The sequence below is a fragment of the Clarias gariepinus genome, chromosome 14, assembly GCF_024256425.1.
Source record: "Clarias gariepinus isolate MV-2021 ecotype Netherlands chromosome 14, CGAR_prim_01v2, whole genome shotgun sequence".
NCBI lineage: Eukaryota > Metazoa > Chordata > Actinopteri > Siluriformes > Clariidae > Clarias > Clarias gariepinus.
In genome coordinates, this window is record NC_071113.1 from 22,829,679 (window position 1) to 22,849,354 (window position 19,676).

The 19,676-nt window shown below is 37.5% G+C and overlaps 1 protein-coding gene across 7 annotated transcripts in view; it reads right to left on the minus strand.

Moving 5' to 3' along the window:
- Positions 1-19,676, minus strand: part of usp54b (ubiquitin specific peptidase 54b) — a 136,029-nt gene that overhangs the window by 72,466 nt on the left and 43,887 nt on the right. For 6 of the 7 annotated variants that reach the window (XM_053511504.1, XM_053511503.1, XM_053511506.1 and 3 more), the window contains one exon: positions 13,483-14,177. The exons of the other annotated variant lie outside the window; for it this stretch is intronic. In XM_053511504.1, the coding sequence (XP_053367479.1) occupies positions 13,483-13,629 (147 nt within the window). In that variant the 5' untranslated portion in view covers positions 13,630-14,177. The remainder of the gene's footprint in view (positions 1-13,482; positions 14,178-19,676) is intronic. 7 annotated transcript variants of the gene reach the window in all.

Below are 19,676 nucleotides of genomic sequence, written 5' to 3' on the forward strand. Positions count from 1 at the left end.
TTCCCAGGAAAGCAAGACCAAAACTTACCTCTGCTGCAGAGAAGAAGTTCATTTAGAGTTACTAGCCTCAAAAATCACCAATTAACAAACAGCACCTTAGATTAGAGCAGTTTGAAGGCTTTATAGATCATGAGTAGCAGATACTGTACATCTCAATATCAACTGTTTAAAATAGATAATTGCATGTTTTAGCATTGTTTTACAGTGTAGAAAAAAATAAAAGTCAAGAACAACCATGATGTTGGAAAGTGATCCCAAACTTGAGCATCACCCAAATGAGGATGGGTTCCCTGATGAGTCTGGTTCCCCTCATAATGCATTCCTATTGCCATCTCATGGAGTTTTTCCTTGCCACCGTCACCCTCAGTTTGCTCATCAGGGACAATCTAATCATTTTAATTCATACATATTTTTCACATTTCATACAAATTTTCATATATTTTTTTTGATTGTGTAAAGCTGCTTTGCAACAAGGACAATTGTTAAAAGCGCTTCACAAATAAAATTTAATTGAATTAAATAGTGTGTATATGTACATACTGTACACACACACTAATATATATATATATATATATATATATATATATATATATATATATATATATATATATATATATATATATATAAACCTAAATTAAAAGTCTCTATATAACAAATAACTAAATAGACTACAAAAATAGATCAATCCATAGTTGGTATTTAAAACAGTCATGCAAGTTTTTTTTTTTTTTTTATGTCAAAAATTTGCTCAAGTTTAAAAAAAAAAAACCTTGACATAAAATATATAAAACAATTAATGGGTATTTAAGACTTTTGCTAAAAGCAATGCTACTATCACACAGTTACTATCTAGCACAAGTGCAAATGTTTTCTTTGCTTGTGCAAAATCAAATTATACCATAATTAACATTCAAATAAATGCCATGCGTCTGGGTTCAGCCTGTAAAATGTAAATAGGCTGCAGAATTAGGCATCTGCAGTACACAATGTCATAACACCGAACATAATGAAGGTCAAAGCAAGCAAAGAATCAAGCTTAAAGAAAACCTAAACAGTTCAAAGGAATCTAAAATCCTCTTTTCCTTAAATATTATTGACACATTAAGAAATTAAATATAATGGTGTCTGTTGTTGTAAATAATTAATAAAAAATCTGATGAACATGTGTCTTGAAACACATCATTGACACATCATGTTTTTTAAATATTTATAACTGCATTTAATGTAATCATTAATTCCTATTATCACTTACTGTACAGTAGCCATAAATAGTCATTTAATGTAACAGAAAACTTATTCACCAAATATAAATATATTTTTATTTATTAGTATTTTTAAATATTTGAATATAAAAAATATATTTTAACATACTTGATACCAAAGTATATCATACCATAGATCATTGTCCCTGTGTGAGCAAACTGTTATAATAATTGCATTAATAATAACTTAAAGTCTATGCTACTGTTAGTGAAAATAAATCAACACCTTTCAAGTATGTAGACCCATGACCATGTTTTTGAACATACTACAGTATTGCAGATTTAGTCCCCCTTTACTGTTATAATAACCTTCACTCGTCTGAAGAGGATTCCACTAGACACATGAGCATAAGTGAAGTAAAAACAGTGTTACAAAAAGTCACAATCACAAACACTGTCTCAAAAGTCAACAGCATTAAAAAGCAGGAACAAATTAATATTAAACTTTAAAAGCCATGTGTGCGTCAGTCTCAGAACTGTGGTGATAGGTTACAACTGTTTGTCAACAAGTCCTGTTTTGAGAATTTGGAACGGTGGCTGTGGGGCCCCTGAACAAGGCACTTAACATACAACTGCTCTGGTTAATAATGAAAAAAAAAAGTCTGTATGGGGTGTAAACAGCTTTTAATATTTTAAAACTAATTTTTAATTCACAGTGTGTTTTAAGACTAGTGCATGGTCGTGTAGTGCACAAGTTTTTAGACTAAGGCCATGTCCACACAAAAACAGAGATTTTTATCTGCGGTTTTGGCCTTTCGTTCACATGCAAATGCAGTTTTGGTCGTTAACAACTGAGCTTTTGGAAAACTCCTTCCAAAGTGAAGATTTTCCAAAACGCTGTTTTCAGTGGTGTTGTGTGGACAGGGATGAAACTGGGATTTTTGCTTGTTTTAACATCTCCTTGTGTGCCGGGGATGTCATTCTCTGTGTGCTAGTCTACTTTATTTGATGTCAGCTTTGCTTATGTGGATATTTGTGCAAAAGTGGACTTCACAGTAGTTTACGGTATATAACGTTGCCTACTGGACTTTTTACATGCGTGTACATGCACGCACAGTTACTCACACATTACGTTAACAAACAGAGGTGCCTGAATGTACTACGAAGGTCACTGCAGCTACTCTGACGACACACAGACTCCGCAGCCAGCGAGTGTGGTTTTGGAAGAGACCCGTCGGACTTCTACAAAGCGGAACTGGTAATGATGTTACATAAGATATTTTAAAACGTAGGTCGTGTGGACAGAATTATTTTTAAAAAACGAAGTAAAAAAATCTCTGTTTGAAAAAATAGTACCCATTTAAAAAACACCCGCCATGGACATGGCCTAATGTGCTTACAGGGTTTCGAGACTAATGTCACATTTGCTGTGCGTTCAGTGTTCCAGGTCATCCCAAAGACGTTCAATGGGGTTGAGGCCATGTCTCTGTGCAGGCCTCTTGGGTTATTTGAATCTCGACCAAACACCATGTCTTCCTGGAGCTCGCTCATATTGCAGCAAACAAAGACATTCTATACAAAATGTGTACTTGCAAATCTGTGCCAACTACACATGCTCAGGTGGCCACATACTTTTGGCCATGCAGAATATGATGTGAAAGTGAGCAGCAAGGTACCATGAAAAACATAAAACCTAAAAAAAAAAAGAAGCGGACATTTCTGACTATGCACATTTTTGGTACCACATTTCAGTAACTTCTCTAGAAATCAAAGTCGTACCTTAAATCTCACAAAGCTAACGCTTAAACAGCTTGATCTGAGAGCTTTTTCTTCAGCTTTGGCTTGTTTCATGTCAGCCTAGCACACCGCATGAGAAACAATTACGCACTAAATATAACTCCAACGTAAATGATTCAGTTTCACTCGTGTCTTAAGGCAGTGTCACTGAGCCGGGGTAATTCCTGCTTTCTGATGATTAGCGTGTTGGTAGTGTTTTCTCACAGCTGTCCTCGCACCTATCTTAATAGTTTAATGTGAGGGTTACACACACACACACACACACACACAACACTGGACACTCTTTTGCAGTCTTGCCCCAACAAGGATAGGATTTTACTGCAATAAATACACTGGAGTGTATTTATATAAAGGGATATGTTATAAATATTACATAGTATATTTTGTTTTAACGCAATAATCAACAAGGGCAAAAGTCCCACAAATCATGCTTTGAAGACTTTCGAAATTGAATAATTAATTAGTTCAAATAGCTGTTCCACAGTCCCATGATCATCACTCGATTTTCCTACGAGACTTTAATATCTTCCTCTTTGTTTAAAGAATGACACACACAACCACTGCAATTACAAGTTTTATATTCTGACCAATATACAAATTCAAATTAACTACCCTGAAGGGATTCTAAAAAACTACTAAAAGTCCATTTTTTAAACAGTTTGAAGTGACTTTAAAACAAGTTGATAGAATTATTAAAAAATCTTCCTATTTAGCACTGGGAGAATAAAACAAGCAGCAAATTGCCTAAAGTCTTTGCAAAAGAGAAACACAAAGTGAAACAAAATGAATGCCGCTTCCCTCAGATCTGCATAATGAGCTATGATTCCTTGCTATCATTTGTAATGCACATTATGTAAAAGTTATGATGAATACCCCTTATCAACCACAAGTGCATGTTTCTTTTCACTTATACGGAAGGTAATTATATTAAAAGAATTGATGCTCTTAAAATATGAAGATAAGAATTTTATTACACTGTATTTTACACCATATTGAACTGAAATGTGTAGAATTGCATTAACATAATAACTGGGTTGCATTGACACAATTTCATTTTATACAGCTTATGTGATTTGATATCACATATACCATATCGAGCAGTCAAGTCAAGTCAAGTCAAATAGGCTTTTATTGTCACTTCAACCATATACAGTTAGTACACAGTGAAACAAAATGTTCCCCCAGGACCAAGGCGCTACAGTACATGCAACATAAATTTACAACATAAATAAACAGAAACTAACTAGCAAACTTAGAGACCTATCACATACCATATCACATATGTAGGACCAAATCCAGGTCATGGGCATTCTGAGACATCCAAACTACCGCTGTGCTGTTCTACTACACATATTCTAATTGCTTTTATTTAAAACAGACATCCTCATGAGATTTTATAATGTAATTTGGTTTACTTTAAGTGAATTGATTGTGCACTCTAAATAATTCAATCCTGTAATTAGGAACTTGTTTTAGTTGAAAAATGAAATCGCTTTTTGGTGAGGAACTTTATAAAGTCAAAAAGAAAGCAAACTGGTTGTACACTGCTGTGAGGTTCAGTTAAGGGGGAAAGAAATGTTCATTTAAATCTGCTCTGAGGATTAAAATACATTGTCGTCCCTCGTTAATTTTTACTGCCCCTCTGATTTCCACGCATTTCCAGGTAGGTCCAGGTATTTCTACCTCTCTAATTTCCATCATGATTGTATCAGCTTCTGGTGTATGAGGAGACGTTTGAAAAATGGCCTTTTAAGTACTGCAATCATCATAAAATGTGGATTTGATCAAGCTGGCTAGCATAGTGAGGAGATTAATGAAGGCGGAGAGATGGGGTGATCCAGTCCAGAGGAGAATGAGCCAGGTCCTGAGGAGAACTGAGAGGGACAATTTCATAATATGGCCAAGGCATAGACAGAGGCGTCTTATTCCAATGAGCTGTGATATAGCTTAATGTAAATGCCACCTTATTGCTCTTCCGCTAAAGACTAAAATCACACTGATGGCCCCAAACAGGTGCGCAGACAGACATAAAACACCAGTAATTGGCACCTAAAATAGAAAATCATGGCTGATGGTGAGGGCAGATTTAGACTAAACATATGTTGCATTCTGACTGCCCATCTACCAATTATTTCAATTAAGCTGAAGGCATGTTTTCGCAAAGTAATCAGCTTGAATCCGTTAAATATCTCAAGCCCATTTCTGAAGAGTCTGTCCACACAAGCTGTTCTCTCATATGTATAATTAATAACACACAGCACAGAGGTGAAGCAGGGACACGGCAAGGCCAAACTTTTGAACTGAATTTTCCTTGATTTAAAAAAATTCTGTCCAAAAAAACTTTCTTGCTATATTAAAAGAAACGGTGAAAAAAAAAAAATGAAATGAAATTGAGATACGGTGCAAAGACCACACAGTTCAATCAAATGGTTGCAGACAGCAGTTCCATGCCTGAGGTCTTCTCCTCCCTTCACACATCTTATTTAAAGCACATGTAGTCAGCTTACCTCATCCAAACCACATTTTAAATTAGTTTCCTGTTTTTGGTAAAGGAGGCCCTGTTATTACAATCAGGTGGCCTTTTGTAGAAGCTGTGCAAAACGCCTTGTCCTCTTTCTGGTTTAATATAAGGAATGTAAAGCACACAAGGGACCGGACCAAAACGAGCAAAATATCACACATATACAGGTGCTCAGTACCCTACAGTGCAGCAAAAAGCCACCTAAATCCCATCTCAGTTCAATCTCTACTTAGCATCCCAAAGGAGGAGCAAATGGATCGAAATTCATTTGTATTTCCCTTTAGCTATTAATATACTTCTATTGTAAGGCAAAGGGGTGAAACTTTGCTCCTACACCTGGTCTCTTTAAAGAATCTGGAAACAAAAGCATCACTGCTAATCACTGTACACTCATCTCTTGTTGTCTGAAGAAGTTTACTTCAGGCGGTATATTCTTTAGATATTAAGAAATTATGTACCGCATGTTTCAGCAACAATAATAAGAGTTTATATAGTTCCTTCCTAACGCTTAAAGATTATTGCACACATACTGTACACAAGAAGACAAGAATGAAGGGAAAACGGAAGTGTTGGTTGAAAGGTTGTGTTTATGTTTAAAAGTGTTTTCGCTACCCAGGGGTCAATCTGGTCTCAGTGAACAGCGGTAGAAGTCAGGACAGGGGTGTAGGGCAACAAGAGCTCAGAGATAGGACAAGGGCATATAGTGCTTGTACAAGAAATGAAGGAGTTTGTATTTAATCATCTGTGAAATGAGCAAGCAGTGTAACTATTGGAGGATGGGTATAATAAGAGCTGAACCTCTGGTACGAGTAAAAAATTTTGCTGTGGTATTCTGAATCCAATGAAACAGTCTAAGCATGAAGCTACTGTATGAAAGCATGACATGGGGTCTTTAAGAGTAGTATTATGAAGCACATAAAAAAGCTATTTTTTGTGAAAGGTTTACATAAATTGCAAAAAATATGTAGGCTGAAACTTAAATTGCTTTACAGCGCATGCGGCTCAATCTAAATTCCACCTCCTGCTGCGCCACACACATTGACCAAGGTACAGTGTGCACTGGCTTTTGGCAGAACTACTTTCACTAGACAGATTACTTATCTAACAATCATATTCTACCTTATTCTCCTATATTAATGCACCCTAATTTATTATACATTATTAAATTACTTTAGCTACTATTTTTCAGCCTTGTTAGCAGGGTTCGAACTGAGGAATGGCCCAATAGCTTGAGGCCATTAAAACTGTATAACCAATTTCTGCCGCCCCTCTTGGCATGTACCCTGCAATATTATACACTATTAGTGGCAATATTAGCTTCCTGCAAAATCATTAATCCATTAAGTCTGGTTGGTCTTTTATACTGTAGTTATTAAAATACAGCCCAGAAGCTGCCGTCTAACTAAGCTGAAGCAGAAGTCGGCAGTAACAACCTCAACTTGCGTTTTAAACTCCAACTTAGAAGACACTTCAGTATCTTTCTAAACTATGTGCATCAGTTTACATGAGTATCAAGATCTAAACAGGTCAAACATCATATCTACGAGTTATCAGAGCACCAAGATTTCATTTAAATTGCAATTTGTTGTAGATTATCTGACACTGAACCCAAAAAAAAGAGAACTAGCTTACTGTACTAGGTACTGTAGTACTGTATGTGAGCGACACGGTGACTTGGTGCTTAACAATGTTGCCCCGCATCTCCAGGGTCTGGGTTTGATTCCTGCCTCGGAGTCTGTGTGCATGAAGTTTGCATGTTCTCCCTGTACTTTTGGGTTTCTCCTGAGTACTCTGGTTTCTTTACACTAGGAAAGGTGTTTAAAACAGTGTTGAGACAAGCGATGCTCTACGGCTAAGAGACAGTGGCACTGAAGAAGAGACAGGAGGCAGAGTTGGAGGTAGCAGAGATGAAGATGTTGAGGTTCTCTTTGGGAGTGAGAAGGATAGATAGGATAAAAAATGAGTTCATCAGAGGGACAACCCACGTTAGATGTTTTGGAGATAAAATCAGAGAACTGCCAGGCAGGAGGTCTAAAGAAAGAGAGGAGAAGCTTTATGGATGCAGTGTGAGAGAAGAGGAAGCAGAGGATAGGGTTAGGTGGAGGCAGATGATTCGCTGTGGCGACACCTGAAAGGGATCAGCCGAAAGACAAAGAAGAAGAGATTTCCAATTTCCAAATTGCCCATAGTGTGGAAATAAGAGTGTGAATGTTGACCGGAGGTTCTACCACGGTCCTAAAAATAGGAATAACTACAATGGTTACTATTGGCATCCACGGTCCCTAGTTGAACTACAGAGATTTCTAGATGGATGGATAGAGATACAGTAGTATGAGACTTTATGATAATGCGTACTATTTATACACACTGAATTAATGCAGAATTTATTTCTGCAAAGCATCGTCTGAATTGTTTTACGTACAATGACATAATCAGCAAAGATACACCGGCAAGATAAACAGTTTAAAGCCCTTCAAACTCAAACGACACAAATACACTTTTTTAAGTGCTTATATGAAAGCCTTGCCGTGTGTTAACGAGAAGAATTCAGACTTCAGACTGTACATTTGGGTTTTTGGATATGTTAGGTAGAACAAAAGTTATCATTACTTTTATAATGCGTTACCACTACCAGAATATGGGAATGACATAGCAAAAATGTTGAACTCTCAAAAAGAGCTCATTAAAATCAACCAAAAAATAACCAGAAAAACACTCATGTGGATCTGTGTTATTTCTTTGCATACAGTATGTGTTGCCTGTTTTGTTCTGAAAAAATTATATGTCACTCTATACTGGATCTATAATCCATATGATCTATGATATATAATCTATGGGCCCCACAGTATATATATATATATATATATATATATATATATATATATATATATATATATATATATATATATATATTAAAAAACAGCTAAACAAATAACTCCTGAAGTGCTTTGAGCTTTAAGGGCTACCGTCCATTAGTCATACAGAGGAGCGTTAAAATAAATCCATCCAATCTAAGCTTTATTCTTTTATTGTTTTCCCCAGGCTGGTACAAATATTCAAGGGAACAGTAAAACGCTGATCTATTGTCCTGTAAGGGGAAAATGTTATGTTGGACACGGCTTGTCAGGTTTTCAGGGTACCAAAACATGAAAGTGGAGCTTTTATCATCTCAGTGTGTTGGGTAATACTTCCATCTCTGTAATATTAACCTATGTTTTATGTAAAAATCCTGGTAAGACAAATGGAAATGTTACCCACGTATAGCTTGTAATAACAAAACTTCCACTCTGATGCATCGGCCAACAGCTGTTTAACCACTGACACTAAATTAACCTGTTACATGTCTACCAAGAGAAGAGGCTGGTAAATGCATGATTGGAGCTGTTTCCCCTGTCTCTCTATCTGTCCTTCACTTGTTTATTTCCGTGGTTATGCTGCATTGAGTGCTCACTGTGCTTGTAGAGTGTGGATCACAGCACTTTCTGCACTGTGAGGCAGAGAAAGAGAGGGGAGAGAGAAAGGGGGGGGGGGGGGGTAGAGCGGGAGGGAGAGAGAGAAAGAAAGAGAAAGAGAGGGTGATGAATCAGCTCATCATCTTCTGTACAAACTCAGCAGGAGCTCAGTCATCCCAGCATGTTAAATAATGATGTGTGAAATTTACATGCTTACATTCTGTAGTCACAAATAAAAAGCTTTATATGTGCAATAGTGTCTGTGCTGCCTCTGAAGTCTGAAATATATTTATAATGCAACGATTTTGTGAAACCCAGTATGTCTTATGGCTCGCCTGCTGCAACTTACTTGTGCCATTTGTGCACTGTTTATTCATTTTATTACAAATATAAATTGCTCATTTATTGCCGTCTTATTGTGTTTTTAAATTTCAACCTAATTACTGGAGCAATTTTACATCCTGTTTTAAGTCTACCTTGTGTTTAATAGCCTACCGCACCTCCTCTTCACTTCATTCTCACACCCTTTCCAGTGTGGTTAGGTTCGGATCATTATAAAGTTGGCAATTAAGTTGCATATTTCCGTTGGTTTCCTGCTGAGGGTTCTGCCATACCACCTGATTCACTGCCTTTCTTTTTCACCGGCTTGCTACCTTTCTTCTGTTATAGCGCTGATGTGCACACAGTAACAACTCTCAGCGCTTGCCTGTCGTCCTTAATTGGATGGAGAGATATAAACATTTGTAGCTGCTGAATGCCTCGTAGATTCTGCTGTTGCTGTAATTGTGTGTGAGAGTGTGCAGTTGTCTGTATGGCATTCATGACTTCTATATGCTTGTTGTTACAGTCGGTAAAAATAGTAACTGCATGAATGGGTTGTATTGGTCAAGAGTGTCTACAAGAGCAGATGGAATTAGTGGAATGAATTGCTTTAAAAGCGGGTAGGAGAGTAAATAATTATATTGTGAGTCAAAAATGATATGCAGTATAGTTGTATTAAAACTTCTGTTGGCCACAATGTCTTATTAGCGCTTTCCATTCACGGCCACTGTCTCCAAAGACAGGTGTGCAGGTGTAAACGTGTTACATCATTTCATTTGTAACTACGAGCAAAAATGGATGCCCCACTTGTGATCTGCATGAAAGAAGATCCGCATGGAGTGATTAATCTTTATGTGGGCTGTGGGTGTACTTGGGTATCTGCAAAGAAAATTTGGACCAATACTTAAACGAAGGTGAAAGTTTCTTAAAGAGAAATCGATTCATCACTACGAGCCTGTGAGTAAACGGCAGAGTATGGAACAGAAACATTCTTAATCGCCGACCAAGAAAACGTCCAAAAGTCAACCATTGGTGGGAAAATTGATGCTTACAGATTTCTGGGACTCTCAAGGGCCAGTATTGGAACATTATCAAGGAAAAGCTTCAACAATCCACAGTGCTTGTTATAGGGAGATGTTTATCAAAGAGCTAAGGCCTAAACTTCGGATTAAACACAGTGGGCTGCTATCCAACGGCGTCGTGATTTTGGATGACAATGCATGTCCGCACACTTCTGCCCATACTGTCGACACTCTGCAAGAAATTTTAAGGTGTTAAAGCAACGTTCACTTGTTTGGTCCCCTAAAAGCAGCCTTAGGAGGATAAAGATTTATTTGTGATGAAGATGTCAAGACAGTGACTCGTAGCTCAGCCTGCAATATTTGAGGGAATATGAAAGCTCTAGCAGAGTAAATTATGGCCATGAGGAGCTACGCATGCTCAGCAACATTGCTCGAATAAGCTGTGACGTACAAGTAATGCTCAGTTAGTATTAGGAGGCCAAAGTGTTCCAAGAAATAATTCCTCACACCGTTACAGCATCTCCACCACATCTGACTATCAACGGGGTGGACTGGGTTCAAGGATTCATACTGTTGGTACCAGACATTGACCTTACCATCTGTGTGCTTCCACTGAAATTGAGATTCATCAAGCCAGGCTGTTTTTTCCTGTAACCGTCCCAGGTTTAAAAAAGGGACCGGATATCAGCAGACTGTTGTAACACATTCACCCTATGTTTTAAAATCTTGTGTATTCTGCAATCCTTTTTTGCTAACGATAATTGTACAGTGCTTATTTGAGCTACACTTTCTGTTAACTCCAGTCTGGCTACTTTGTGTTGATTTCTCTCATCAACAAGGTGTTTGTTGGATATTGTTTCCTTGTTGCACCATTCTACAGTAAGTAAATGCTAGAGACTGTTGTGTGAAACCTACAGGAGATCAGCAGTTATAGAAACACTCAAGCCAACCCGTCTGGCGCCAACAATCATGCCATAGTCAAAATCCCTGAGGTCGTGTTTTTCTTCATGCTGTGGCTGATATGAACATTACCTGAAGCTTCTGGCCTGTATCTCTATGATCTGTATCTAAATATATGAAATATTGCTACTGTATTATATTATCATATTGCCCAGTGATGCCTGGAAGCAAGACTGTCCCAGTGTTTTAATCTGCCTAAATGGGATTTAGTTTCTGTGAATCAGATTCAACAATGCTTCTAAACGTTAAAGCAGCCCTGTGTTAATTTGGCTTTCTTTTAAACCTGCCTAATTCGATAGTCAGTTAACTAATAAACTTGATAAAGTTCTTCTTAGATTACATAGTTACATCACGCGTAATGGTCAATCAGTTAGGATTTGCAATAACACTTCAGTTACAGAAACTGTTAGCACTGGGACCCCTGTTAGAGATGGGACAACATACAGTATAGGTAAAAGGGTGACAAAGCTGGTGGCCTAGTGCTACACAAATAATCTCTTCCTAAATGCAGACGAATGGGATGATTATAGATCTTAGGAGTAGAAAGAAGATTTACACATCACTATACATTATAAGACTGAGGAGAAGGTGGAAACTTTTAAATTCCTTAGCACCAACATTAGCAAGGATCTCACCTTGTCTCACAACACACAGTAAATTATCAAAAAGAAAGAAAAAAAATTCAGCATGGCTGTACTGTACTTTCTAAGAAGGCTGAGGCATGCCAAACATAACCCTCAGCGACTTCTACAGATGCACAATTGCGAGGGTATGTACAAGCTTCATCACAGTGTGGTATTGAAACTTAACTGCACAAAATAGGAAGGCTCTTCAGCATGCAATCAAAACAGCACAATTCATTTTCGGAGCTGCCTTCCCATCTCTTCAGGACATATTCAACATCAGAGTAATCAAAACGGCTACAACATTATCATGGACGGTACACACCCCTAACACAGCATCTATAGCCTTCTAGCATCAGGCAGACACTATAGGAGTGTGAAATCAAGAACAAAAAATACTGTCAAATAGTTTCTATCCACAGGCTATCAGATTGGTTAATTTATCCCTTATACACTGACCTTATCCCATCACTCTGTCTTTGAACTTTTTCAGATTTGCATAATACAATGCACTTTTCTATTTAACACATAAATATTTAGTTTTATTTATATTGCATGGATATCTACTACATAACATGCACATTTATATTTATTTACATTCTTATATGCATACTTATATTTATTATTTAGAATTTTTTTTCTGCTGTACTGTGTAGTTTTTTTATGATTATCTTGGGAGACTTGCCAAGTAAGAACGTCATTGCATGGTGGGACTATTGTGTTTTTAACTGTGCATATGACAATAAATATTTTGAATCCTGAATTGTATGTTCACTTTCCTCCTTATTGTAATTCATTATCGGCTCCTTTTGGTAAATAAGCTAACATTATTGGTGATGCAGGAGTATTTCTGGTTGCAATAAAGTCTTCTTGTAGTGTCACTTCACTTTGGTTCAATGCTCAAAAACTAAACCATGAATGTAACCCAAGAAAAAAAAAAAACCTGTGTAGGTATAGTATAGTATGCGCCAAAATATACAGTACTGCAATGAAAAGACGGGACAATATTACCTTGTTGTCTCCTGTAAGTTTATTTCTTCTCAAAAAAACTAACATACACACTATCAGCATGTTGATTTGCCAATGTATGCATGATGTCAGTGTTCAAAGTGTGTGTGCACTGCCTTGCTGTAGACAGTGTTCATATCGTTTACGCAGATTCTTAACATATCCCGAGACAAAGGTTTCTGCAGACTCCTACTTCAGGAGACGATTTGCTTGCGTAACGCAGGCACAGTTCTTGGCAAATTTTCACAGTTGAACACACTCTCTTTTAACATTCCCCACAAGTAGGCATCAGGTGGTGTATAATCGGGGGAATAGGACAGGTATGGGAAGGAATTTTACTGCCACAATTTTCAAACTAGGTCGTTCACGAGCACTTCCGTATGAGCTGAAATAATACTTAATTACAAATACTTTTTCCTCCATTAAGAGACCCATTTAAAGACTGGACCTATGCCCTGTCGACAAACACACATGCGGGTTCGAGATGCGCGAGTTTCAGTACTGTATATTTAGGCGCATACCGTATTTGTGAGTCGTATTATTTAACTGTCTGAGGGTGGCATCAGTCAGTCCTACCTGCAGTGCGCTGTTGAGGAAGCAGCTGTTCTGGCCTGGCTCGTTGCTCAGGCCTTTGCTGGGGGCAATGGAGTTCATGGTGCCCGGGCTAGAAACGCTCTGCAGCCCGCTGCTGCCAGAAGCAAAGTAGTTCCGCTTCCACGACATCGATGCCGCCCCACTTCCTTTTCCAGTCACCACAAAGGCTGCTTCCTTCTCCAGCCAATCACACAGGAGGAGGAGGAAGGCATCCTGGGTGAGTGTAGATAATGCAAGTGTGAAAGTTTACGGAAGTTTATGGGTGTGTGACAGAAACACAGGTTGAGCCACTGTGAGAAAAAGCAGGGATGTTGGTATGGACTTGCTTCTATGTCACTCCCATGTGAGGGCGGTGTGTGGGTCTAAAGCAGCGTTGTGTGTTTCCCAGAGAGTTGGGAGCTGCTATCAGGGGTGCAGAGTTCAATAACGTGGTCAGACGCTAAAGAGGCTCTTTTTCTGACAAATTCGCTCTAATAAAGTGACAAAGTAACCTTTGACCTGCAAATGGCTTAGCCTTCTTGCAGTGCCTTCATGGATTGTGTGTGTGCGCCTCTCTGTGGGTGCTGTTGCTTCACTCTGGTCCAGGACAGTATGTCTTCCTTAAGCCAAGCCTGTGCAATCTTTAGCCCCTTTCCACCATCCGGTCTTGTGGCCAAAAGCTCTTATCTCTGCTCAGACTGTACAAAGAAAGAAAGAGATGGGAAAAATACAATAAGACTACAGCACTCCATACTGTATATAAAATTGCAGATTAGTTGTGCTTTATTAAACTTTTCTCTCATCACTCCTTATTCTTCATCATTATTATCAACATGGCAGGATCCCAAATACTGGACACGCAATTAATTGAGTTTTGAATGTTAAATATAATTTTTGCTTTCCTCAACCAATTAGTTAAATACAGTCTACTGTGATATCTGTGAGCTTAGCTTAAGTCAGATAATTGGTTTTTATTGACTCGGGTGTATTAAATCATGAGCTCCACATTAATTTGTTTTATGTCTCTGACCAAGCAGCACATTCTGACAATTTTCCAGTTGCTGGGTTCAAAGTGCTGCTTATTTAACTAACAGAATTTTTTTCTTGAGGACAAAAAAAAAATCTGATAAATCAAATAAATTCAAACACAATGTTATTGCTTAATTCTTTCATTAGATTCCAAATTTGTTCTTGTCCGAGGTTGCACACATACGATAAAATCTATTTGTCATGCCCAAGATCCTTTAAGACACAGACTGTTAACCTATACGAGTCAGGTAATGGATATATCAAATACGCAAGCAGTTTAAGAAAAGAATATTCAAACGTGCGCTGGGATATCAGGAATAAAAGTCAGGAATATTATTGAACTGTTAACAGACATTTAATGTCCACTTTACTAGGGGCACCTGGACAGCTAGACATTCATGCAAGTATCCAATTAGCCAACTTCTTAGCTGTATCTCAATAGAGAAAGTCATGCGGATGTAGATGAACAGCTTCAGTAAATGTTCACATCAAACCTTGATGTGTTTTCAGTTTCTTTGACCACAGTATTGTTGCTGGTGCTGGTTTGTATTATTTCAGAATCTGCTGATCTCCTGGGAAATTCACAGTCTCTAGAGTTTCTATCAAGTGGGAGTTCTGCAGGTGGAAATGCCTTGCAAACAGTACCAGCTCTTTACAACTGTCATGAGCAGAAAGGCATGTCAGAAAGCACAGTGTCAAACCTTGCAACTGTGTCAATCATTTCTTCCCTGTCAGCTAAGAACAGAAATCTGAGGCTACACTGGGCACAGTCCAAATCTTCAACTATGCAGTTATGTTGAGGTTGTACATTTTATTTATTTAATGCATTGTTCTTTTCCCACTAGGAAGAAGGGTGCCTATACTTCTTCACCTGACTGTATTAAGTTTTTTAAAACATTCATTCATATAATTCTCTATAAACCTTTCCAACTAGTTTTATAAAACACAATGTAAAGGAAAATCAAACCAAACCTACAGCCCACTCTATAACTATTAGCACCCATTATACAAAATAAATCTATAAAAAAAATTAACAAAGTCCCGACACAACTAGAATGAGAGATAAAGGGAGGAAGAGAATAACCAATCACTGTGTTCCTGCAGCCTGAGCTTGCCTCACATGTTTGTGATACAGCAGTGTGTGAAGGCGAGGGCAAGTCTTTAAATGTTTAGGTGAAAAGTGAACCATGTGAAGACAAAGTGTGACAAATATGAGGCAGGTGTTGCACTAGGTTACACAAAAAACCTCTTCCCTCCCTCCTCTCACTTTTTTGGAGCATTGTTTTGCACATATAGTAGCTGACATGGCAATGCTAACTCTTTGCTAGCATGTGTGCACTCACTGTGTGTATATAATTGTTCTTTTTTTCACATAGTAAGAAAAATGCCTTACATGCTTGTCCTCTCTATAACCCCCCTTTTGAGAGATCATGAAACCCAATAGCATTTTGAGTAAAATGAATCTTTACATAAATAATGTTTAGCTTCAACCCTAATCAAACACACCTGAACAAGCTAATCAAGATCTTCAGGCTTACTTAAGGCTACAGGCAGGTGAGTTTTTTTTTCAACTTTAGAGCTGAAATCTGTAGGACTGTGGCTCTTTAGACCCTTGACAAAACATGCCTACCCCTGGCCCTAGGTAGTGGACAGAAATTCATTCATTTATTCAAACACTTTATGAAACAAGGCTACAGTGCATGACTATGTGTAGTAACATTGACTAGCTAACATGTAGGAACACTAAGTGTTATGAAAAAATATAGCACATGGAAGACATTTTCTTAATCACCATTATACAATACCAGTCAATAATCTGGACACAAGTTTGGATTAATTGTCTACATTCTAGAACAATACTGGATTTTTTTTTTTTTTTTTAACAATGATATAATTTTTTAATTCTCACATATATAGACTTAGGTATTTAGACACAAAGGTCAGCTGACCTGGAAAGTTCTTGCAAGAACAGTATTGTCAAGTGCATTTGCTAAACCCATCCAGCACCATGATGAAACTGGCTTTCATGAAGACTATCCCAGAAAAGACCAAAATCTACCTCTGCTGCAGAGGAGAAGTTCATTTAATTTTAAATCAATTTACTTTCCCTTTTTTCGAAAAGTGTAATTGTGAAAAAAGAAATATGTCTGAATCAAAATAATTAGATTGTCCCTGATTAACAAACCGAGAGTGATGGTGGCAAAGAAAAACTCCCTGAGATGGCAATGGGAAAAAAACATTAGAGGAACCATACAGGGAACTCATCCTCATTTGAGTGGTAACGGCTAGCAGGGATTGATCTGCAGTCATACTATGTGATTGTAAGCTGGAAGTTCAGTATAAAAGGAGATGTGTTTGGGTGAATATGGAGTCCACTTTCGTTATTGTAGTCTCAAGTACAAGAGCCTCAAAAATCACCAATTAATAGCACCTCATATTTTTCGAGCCGTTAAGGCTTCACAGAGTAAAGTAGCAGATGTATGTCAGTATCAACTGTTGAAAAGACATTATTGCATATTTTGAATGCCTTCAGCATTGTTATGCAATGTAGGATTATTATTATTTTTTTTTTATCAGAAAAGAGCATGGAATTAGAAGGTGTGTCCAAACTTTTGACCGGTAGTGTATACAGTATCACATGTAATTTTTTTTTAATACACACTCCAATACACTAATTGCCTTTCACAATCCTGTCTTCTGTGATGTAGTGTACCCCAGCTTTAACTGACCATTAACACCCACACACTGAGGATGATCCCTAAAACGCCTTACTGCTTAAAAATGAGAGAAAATAGAAGTCACGAAAAACAAAAAGAAAGAAGAAAGGAAGATTCCATTGAGGTTTGCTTAAGAATTGTGCATTCAGCAGCAAACATTATTGAAAATTTCTCCTAAAAAAGAAACCTCATTAGTTTTGATATATCGATTGCACTGTATTAGATTTTTGGATAAACTGAAGCGCATGAAAATAAATAAGAAGTGCTTCGTCGGTTATATATAGGAGTACACTGTCAGGAAAAAAGATAATAACCTGTTTTTTTTTTCTGTTTCTGCTGTGATACTTACCTTTTTTATATTTATTACATTTCAGTCACTTGTAAATGTGGATTGTAATGCTGCTTAAAAAAAAGATTTAAAGTACATAATTTGACCTTTTAGAGTAGAGTCGAAAATGTATGCTTTTCAAGAATATAAAAATTACATAATAAATATACAGTACCAAGGTGTATGCTTAAAGGTATCACCCTGGCAAAAATAAAGGTAGTTTAGTACCCTTTTCTAAGTGTCCAAATGTAGCAAGGACATACTGTAAGTACTTCTAAGCAATTTTCTTGGAATGGAATCAAACACATGATTATCCAGTTGAAAGACCTCTGAAGCAAAGCCTTTAAAATTACCAGACTGGTTGTACAGGGCACAAGCTCAGTCATTTCAAGACTATGTTTCAGTGAATTTCTTCTACGTACAGTAGCATGTTGGTCCAGTTATAAAAACACCCTCGCCATTGGCCTCTAAGGTCAGATGACAATTAAGTATAAATCAGGGAAGCATATCATTATTGTTCCTCTGTGATTTTCCATTCACACAGTCCACTATAGTAGGAAGAAGACACAGAGACTGTCAGCCCCTCATAGAAGATTAACCCTGGACAGAACCGTCTCTCCAGACCTGCAGCCCTACGGTACCTGCATATTATATAAAGGATTCTAAATGACTAGTCCAAGCAGCCTCTTTAACAGGGCAACAATCAGCACCAACCCCTCCTCCTTCCCATTTTTTTTAATTACATTGTGAGCCCTGTGCCCTGTAAACAGGGAGAGCTAATCAACCCTCGGTCAGCGCACGATTTAACATGTTGCATAACATTCCCAGCGCGCTGTGTAAAAACTGCATTGCCTACAGCCCATCCACACATACACACACACACATCCTTTTTGGACAACTTATCCAAGCTCAGGAACACACATATACCAGGATACAGACACTCTAAATCCCTCTTTAATTCCATTATCTGGCTCCGTTCCAGTGCCAAGCTGCTAGGCAAGGAAAGGCCTTGGCAATCACGAAAAGGGCAGCAGGGTTGCATCATAGACTAATGTAAAACACTGTAGCAAGGGCTTCCTTTAGCCTTCATTACCGCTTCATGATAACACGACAGGTTTAATCAGAATGATTAGATTAGTTTATAAATTCATGCTGCAATTAAAAGCCTATCCCAGACACTGAGACAATTGCCATGTTGGTGAACGTACAACAAAAAAGCACATAATGTTGCAGGTGACAAAGACACAAGGACTCAAATCCCCCTCACACCTTCCCCACCTCCCACTCCATGCCTTCTATATATGATGATGTATTAGTTGTCAAGATTTTTGTCCAGTCGACAAAATCTGAATACTGAACTAGATTTTATTAACTCGGCAAACGTCATTAAAAAGATGATTTTGTATTTGATTATCATTTCGTTTTCATCATGGGAAAAAGTGTTTGTTTTTTTATCGACAGATTTAACACTGCATAGTTAAACAACATATACACCATGAAATAAGAGCCATCTGGAAAAGTGAGAAGGGAGAATATGTTCTCCGGCTCTCAGGAGGAGGGTAGGAGGGCGGCACTGCAGCATGTTCACAAAGCCAAAGCCACAATCATTAACACAGCATTTCACAGCGCCAGGACCGTATACACTCATAGGAGATGGCAGCAGACCCATTAACATTGATAACAAAAAGTAAATAAATTAAAAATATTAAAAATATTACTACATGGGATATTGAACTATAAAACACAATGAGCGGCACTGTGAGCTGTTAAACATGCTGTTAACCATCATGTAGATATGATATGTGCATCACTAGTACGATGTAAAAAATGATATATGCCTAATTTACTTTAGACGATTTTTTAAGCATCTGTTGTAAAGTAAAGAAGTGATATTCCATGCTCCCATAAATCTATTTCAGGGTCAAATTATTTTCTATAGAATGCAGGAAAGATTCACTAAATCAATAGAATCCAAATATTTATCAAAACTAATGAGGATTTCTATTCATAAACCCAAAAACTACCATTTGACATGTATGTAAAATTTAATTTAGGCTCAATATGTATTATATGCCTGTATTCTTGTTATAAACCTTTAGATCAAATTATTCATCAGATTATCT